This window comes from Purpureocillium lilacinum (genome assembly GCF_023168085.1).
Source record: "Purpureocillium lilacinum CBS 284.36 DNA, scaffold_6, whole genome shotgun sequence".
Classification (NCBI taxonomy): domain Eukaryota; kingdom Fungi; phylum Ascomycota; class Sordariomycetes; order Hypocreales; family Ophiocordycipitaceae; genus Purpureocillium; species Purpureocillium lilacinum.
This window is the reverse complement of record NW_027072116.1, coordinates 799,745-806,712: the sequence shown is the minus strand read 5'-3', so window position 1 is coordinate 806,712 and position 6,968 is coordinate 799,745. Positions and strand designations below refer to the sequence as shown.

At 59.9% G+C, this 6,968-nt stretch overlaps 2 protein-coding genes across 2 annotated transcripts; one reads left to right on the top strand and one right to left on the bottom strand.

Annotated features, from left to right (window-relative positions):
* Positions 1 to 211: 211 nt before the first annotated feature.
* On the top strand, positions 212 to 1,981 carry PLICBS_008160 (uncharacterized protein; the record flags this gene model as incomplete). Its single annotated transcript, XM_018324350.2, has 1 exon — positions 212 to 1,981. One exon carries the CDS (start codon positions 212 to 214, stop codon positions 1,979 to 1,981), a length of 1,770 nt encoding a protein of 589 aa, XP_018177529.2.
* Positions 1,982 to 2,505: 524 nt separating this feature from the next.
* Positions 2,506 to 5,274, bottom strand: PLICBS_008159 (uncharacterized protein; the record flags this gene model as incomplete). The annotated part of the gene is made up of 3 exons (XM_018324351.2): positions 2,506 to 3,115; positions 3,168 to 5,108; positions 5,171 to 5,274. 3 exons carry the CDS (start codon positions 5,272 to 5,274, stop codon positions 2,506 to 2,508), a joined length of 2,655 nt encoding a protein of 884 aa, XP_018177530.2.
* Between the last annotated feature and the right edge of the window lie 1,694 nt (positions 5,275 to 6,968).

The following is a 6,968-nucleotide window of genomic DNA, read 5'->3' as shown; positions in this document are numbered from 1 at the left end:
AACCCATTGGCACTCGCGATCTTGGCTCGCGTTTTGCGAACCAACGAGACCAAGATCAAGGGCCGTCCATCTCTACGCCTGGAGTGTTTGCTCTTAGCAACTTTTGCTCGGGCTTCTTCGTCTGGCTGTGTTTCTTCAGTCCTGCTGGTCTTGACCGACCTCTGCAAGCCAACAAGCGCAAGAACAAGGGTTGGCCAACCTCTTGAACAAAATGAAGTTGCTCGCCACCAGTTCCGCTTTGGCGGCCATGTTCCTCTCAAGAGCTCTGGCAGCCCCCGCCCCTGTGCCTGCGCCGGCTCCCGATGCCGCGCCGGAGCCCATCCCTGCCCCGGTAGCCGTCGAGCCTCACCTGGAGGAGCGCATTGCTACTGTTACCGTCGACATTCCCACTGGCGGCAAGGTCAAGGGCCGCTCGCTGCTCAATGTCGAGTCCTTCAATGCCATCCCATTTGCCGACCCTCCCGTTGGACAGCTGCGTCTTAGGCCTCCGAAGCGCCTGTCCACGAACCCTGGCACCATCGACGGCACCGGACTTGCCCCTGGATGTCCCCAGATGTTTGTCTCGTCTGGAGCCAGGGACGCACTGAGCACGATTCTCGGAACCCTGTTAGACATTCCGTTCCTGAAGCCTATCACTGGGCAGGAAGACTGCCTGACGGTCAATGTGCAACGACCTGCCGGCACCAAGGCCACCGACAAGCTGCCCGTCTTATTCTGGATCTACGGAGGCGGCTTCGAGCTCGGGAGCACAAACACCTACGACGCGACCAGCCTGCTCGCCAGCGCCGTCGGCCAGAAGCAGCCGTTCGTCTTCGTCGCCGTCAACTACCGCGTCGCGGGCTTCGGCTTTATGCCCGGCAAGGAGATTCTCAAGGACGGTAGCGCGAACCTGGGCCTGCTCGACCAGCGCATGGGCCTCGAATGGGTTGCCGACAACATCGCGGCCTTTGGTGGAGACCCGACCAAGGTTACAATCTGGGGCGAGTCTGCAGGGGCCATTTCCGTCTTCGACCAGATGCTTCTGTACGGCGGCAACGCTACCTACAAGGGACAGCCCCTGTTCCGAGGCGCCATCATGAACTCGGGCTCCGCCGTCCCGGCCGACCCGGTCGACTGCCCCAAGGGCCAGGCCGTCTACGATGCCGTCGTCAAGGAAGGCGGGTGCGCTGGCGCTAGTGACACGCTCAAGTGCCTGCGTGACCTCGACTACGAGACGTTCCTCAACGCAGCCAACTCGGTCCCCGGCCTCCTGTCGTACAACTCTGTCGCCCTCTCGTACCTGCCTCGGCCCGACGGAGTGGTCCTCCCCGACAGCCCGGACAAGCTCGGCGAGCAGGGCAGGTTCTACGCCGTGCCGTCTATCATCGGCGACCAGGAGGACGAAGGCACCATCTTCTCCATCTTCCAGAGCAACGTGACGAGCGTCGACGACATGACCAACTACCTCTCGCAGCTCTTCTTCCACAACGCCCCCAAGAGCAAGCTCAAGGAGCTCGTCAACATCTACGAGCCCGCCCTCCTGCAAGGCAGTCCCTTCCGCACGGGCATCTTCAACGAGCTGTACCCGGGCTTCAAGCGCATGGCCGCCATCCTCGGCGACCTGACCTTCACGCTCACGCGCCGCGTCGTCCTCAAGATCGCCACCAAGACCAAGCCCGACATGCCCATCTGGTCCTACCTCTCGTCGTACGACTACGGCACCCCCGTCGTGGGCACCTTCCACGCCTCGGACATCCTGCAGGTCTTTTACGGCGTCCTCCCCAACAACGCCATGCGCAGCTGCCGCACCTACTACTTCAACTTCCTCTACAACCTCGACCCCAACAAGGGCGTCGGCGGGTTCGCCCGCTGGCCCCAGTGGAAGGAGAAGCAGGAGCTCATGTGGTTCAAGTCCGCCGCCGCAAACGGCATCCTCAAGGACGACTTCCGCAGCGGAGCCGCTGCCTTCATCGAGGCCAACAAGGGCATTCTGCACATCTGAGCCAATTCTGAGAAGGAGGCGCGTCAATGGCGCGAGGTTGGGCGGTTGGTCCGAGCGTGTTATGTCTTGTTGCGTCGCGAGCCCGTCGGCTGTTTATAATTTGCCTGTACATAGTAGCTGGTCTGTTGAGCGAGTCGCTTACGTATTACTGATGACCCCGATCTGGCGGCTGGCCAGATGATATCCCCTCCCGGCGTCATGATAGCCGGCCAAGGAACGGCACACAATGGAGGAAAAATCCCAATGCTTAACTTGCTGCCTCGCCCTCTGTGCCTTCGTGTCCACTGCTCGTCACGCGCTCCTCTTCACGCCCCTGTCCCAACCAAAGCTCAAGTCCGTCAGTCGTGGATGCCTTCATCACTGTCTTGGACATGGTAATGAAAATTGCGTGTCAATTTCCCGTATAAGTCTCTCTTTTTTAATCTTCGGCCATGTCGGCCACACTGTGATATCATGTCTTCATTCGACGCGCCAGCAACTCCCCACACCATCATACTCTCTACATTGTCTCGGCCACAGAAACCTCACAGGTACTTGTTGGCGCTGAGCCACTCCTTCAGGGCCGCCGAGTCCCGCTGCTTGTACGAGGCGCGACCGCGAATCTTGTCCTTGACGGTGCCAAGAGTGCGGTTGAAGCTGCTCGTGTCCTTGTCCTTGAAGAAGGCGTCGATCTCGTCAATGACGGCCGCGTTGGTGAAGCCACCCAAGCTGACGCGGACAAAGCGGTCGACGACAATGGGGTTGCCAAGCTTAGACAGGCAGGCATCCCAGTCGTTCTTCATGTACTCCCACTGCACGGCACGACCAACAGGGTTGGCGGCGAGGTGGAGGCCGAGGACGTGCATATCGGCGGCGGGAACGGCATTTTCAGGGGGCGAGGTGTTGAAGTTGAAGGGGACAATGGCCTTGCGAAGAAGCTCCTCGTCTTCGGTAGCCGACAGAGCCTGAAGGCAGATGAGCTTGCCGTCAATGGACTTGGTCGTGAACCATTCCTTCTTGAGAATGTCGATGGCACGGGCCGAGTCCTTGCGGACGGCGTTGCGCCAAACAGGGACTCTGAGCGAAGGGTGGATCGGGTTGGTCTCGGGGTTCTGTGCCCAAGAGTTGAAGCGCTTGAGCGCCTCCTCAATGGTCCTGTATTATTGTTAGAACACGTAGCTTCGAATCAAAGATAGTGTGGACTGACTCGTCGTGGCCGTTGGCAGCAGCAACACCAATGAGCTGCTTGCGCAAGAGGCCCGCCAGGTAGCCCTCGCCTTCGCGGAATTCCCAGCCAATCTCCTTAACCTTGTTGGCAATCAGCTTCAAAGCAAAGTTCTCCAGGCCCTTCTTGATCTCCTTGTCTTCGGAGAAGACACCCTTGACACTGGAGATGGTGTCGAGGACCTGAGTCCAAACGAGCGGGTGCGTCTCATTGCTGAAGCCCTCGAGGAACGTCAGGAGTGAGGCAGTCGTGCCATCGCCAGAGAAGGCGAGGTCAGCGGTGGAGCCGATGATGGCGATCTTGTCCTCGGTGCTCAGCTTGTCGAGCTGAGTGCTGAGCTTGGCCAGACGTGCAGGCGGGTAGTTGACGCGATAAAAGCCGGTGGCGCCGCTGTTCAGCTTGTAGAAGTCGTCGTCAATCTCGCGAATGGTGTCATCCTTTTGCGTCAACGAGAGGTCGGCGATGCCAGCCTGGCCCTTCTTGCCCTCAAGTCCGAGAGGCACCCACCAGGTGGTGGTGTCGTCCTCGGGCTTGACGTCGCCAGTCGACAGGAATCGGGACTGCTTGATGGAAATCTGCCCAGGCTCTTCGGCGACGGTCAAGACGGGATGACCAATCTTGGTGATCCAGGGACCCATGAGGGTGTTCACGTCCTTGCCCGAGGCCTCCGACAGGGCGTCCCAGAGAGCCTTGGTCTTGGCGTTGCCGTAAGCGTGAGCCTTGAGATAGTTGGAAACACCCTTGAGGAAGGTCTTGACGCCCAGGTGGTTTGCAAGCATGCGAATCGCCGAGCAGCCCTTGAGGTAGCTGATGGAGTCAAAGATCTGGTTCACGTCGAGCGCATCGCGAACAGGAACGTGAATCGGGTGGCTGGCACGGATGGCGTCGAGGTGGAAAGCCGCCTCCATGCCCTCGTTGACGAACTGAGCCCAGACCTCCCAGTCAGGGTGCAGGTGGTCAATGGCATACCACCCGACCCAGGTGGCAAAGCCCTCGTTGAGCCAGAGCTCATCCCACCAGTCCATAGTGACGAGGTTGCCGAACCACTGGTGAGCCAATTCGTGGGCGACGACGTAAGCAACGGCGTTCTTGAAGCGAGCATCGGACGTCTTCTCGTCGAAGAGAACCTGGGTAGTGCGGTAGGTGACGAGACCCCAGTTCTCCATGGCGCCGTGCGTAAATTCATGGACGGCAATCAGGTCGGACTTGGGGAGAGGGTAGTCAATGTCGAAGATCTCGGAGAAGAAGTCGATGATCTTATGGGCGTGCTCAAGAGCCCAGCGACCCTGCTCCTTAAGGCCACGGGTAGTGTAGACGCGGACCGGCAGCTGCTTGCCATTGTACCGTCGCTCAGTGTGGGCCTCGACGTACTCGAAGTCGCCAACGGCCCAAGCGAGCAAGTAGGTGCTCATGATGGGCGTCCGCTCGAACGAGACCATGTTCCAGCCGGACTTGGTGGGCTTGGTGTCCTTGACGGGCATGTTGCTGAGGGCAACCTGGTCGACGGGGACCTCAATCTCAAAGTCAAAGGTGGCCTTGAGGTTGGGCTCGTCGAAGCAGGGGAAGGCGCGGCGGGCGTCACACGACTCGAACTGAGTGCTGAACATGTAGTGCCACTCGTCATCGCGAGGGACCGACTCGGAGGGCGTGGCGACGGGCTTGTACTTGCTGCGGTAGAAGCCGGCCATCTCGTTGTTCATGATACCCTCGAACTCGATGGTGACCGAGGCCTTCTTGGAGACGGGCAGCTCCTGGTCGAAGGTGACGGTGGCTCGCTGTGCCCGCTCATCGTAGCTAATGTTGGAGGACTCGAGGGCCTGGGAGGACTTGGTATGGTCGACGGTGACCTTGGCGTGCGACAGCTTGAGCTCGAGGGTGTTGAGAGTGATCTCCTTGGTGGGCTTGACAATCTCAGAGTCGATGCTGTACGACGTCAGTCAATTGGCACGCGACGGCGGTGAGGAGGCACACGCGGGGAGACTTACGTCACAGTGCCCTTGTAGGTCCAGGTCTTGAACTCGAGGTCCCGCAGCGAGACGCTGTAGTGGACAGGCTTGACATTGTCGGGGAGGATATCGCGATCGGCCATCTTGTCTAGATTCCTTGCTCGAGCGTGGGCTGAGCAGAACCGAGAGTGTGTTGGCGAGAGGGGGGAGCTGGCGGGGTTGAAGGGATGGTCAGCGCGGGTCCCGGCCGGGTCTTTAAGACGGAGCGTTGCGGAGTGGCAGGCAGTGGCGTCGCACCCGAGCAACGACGTGTCCTCGAGCTGGAGCTAGCAACGGGGGGCTTGGGAACACGACAAAGGGGGTGGTGGCAGAGACGATGGGCGGCAAAAAGAACCTGAAAGACGGGAAGCAAAAGAGCCCTCGGTGTAGCAGCAGCAGCTCGGCAGGTCGGGTCATGAGCGGGGCAGGTGGTGGTGACAGCAGTGGGGGGAGGGGCAAGAGGGCAGGAGCTTTAGGTAATGGGGGGAGGGTCCTGACGAAACGGGGAACCTGAACCGCACGCACACACAGCCTTGGTTTGTGCTCCAAGCAATGGAATGGTTTCAAGGTTCCGTTATGGCGGACCGCCACCCGCCCGCGGGGGGGTGAGCTGAGCCTATTGCCATCCGCGATCGTTCGAGTCTTGGGTAAAGGTGGCGGTGGCATGGCGCAATTCGTGCTCATGGGGTGAAGATGTCATCTTGGTCACGTAGCTCACTCACCTCGACCGGAGCCCGACGCAGCCCGGACGGGCCGTGAGGGCGCCTCGTAGCCCCGTTTCTTGAGCCCAGCTTGCCGGTCGACTATTGCGGCAAGCCGGAGCGCCCGTAGCAGTCGTCATCCGCGTCGTCGACATGTGTCGCCGCTGCAGCGACAACATCAACAACGGCCCACGGCTGCAGGCAATGGAACCCGGCGCCGCAGCAACGGCCTCGCGCGCCGCATTGCTTCGGGCCAGATGCAACGCTCGGCTCCACTGCGCCTCGCGCCAGCTGCCAGCCAGTTGCCGCATCAGGCATCTCGGAGTCGCCATTGCCGCCAGAGGACCCCGTCCGGCGCGGGCGGGCTCAGGGTGCCGTCTGTAGTCCCCGGCGGGCGTGTTCCAGGGGGTTCCCCGCTATCTGTCCTCTGTTGGAGCCGTAGTGTGGTTACGGTACCCGTGAGAAGTCTGGGTCGGTGCTTGTCGCGAGACCGAGCGAGAGAAAAAAAACAGCTCGGGGCACTTTTGTCGCCGCGGGCTGTACGTAACGACGGGCGCCTAGGCGGAGCGGCAAGCGCGCGGAGAATAGGACAAATGATCGCAAAAAGTTATACAGTAATTGTACAAGGTCAAAGAGAGTGTGAGTGGTCGCCGCGCTGGTAGCAGCGCGAGTGTTGTGCAAGATGGAGGCTCGTCGCTGTCGGCTGCGCCCTGGATTGTCGTGAGTCGAGATTGAGGACCGCGTGCGAATTGAAACAAATCACTGTATTAAGCACTGTGCGCCCAACCACCATGAACCACCAAGACGAAGGTGTGAGACCAGGGTCGATTGCGCTGATTATCCTTAAATACAAGCACGCTTCATGATTCTATTCATTGTAGTTTATTTGATCCACTGGCATCACTGCATGGGTTACCTGTGTCGCGATCTCAACCCTCCACCACCCAGCACGCCGCGAAGAAGACATGGGGTTTGGAAGGCCGCTGCCGTATCTGACATTCCAAAGCCAAACTATCCAACCTTTGTCCTTTTCGAATTTGTGTGCTTAGCCAGAAGCTGCAGCCAGTACTTCCTCCAGACCTCTCCACTGCCTGTGG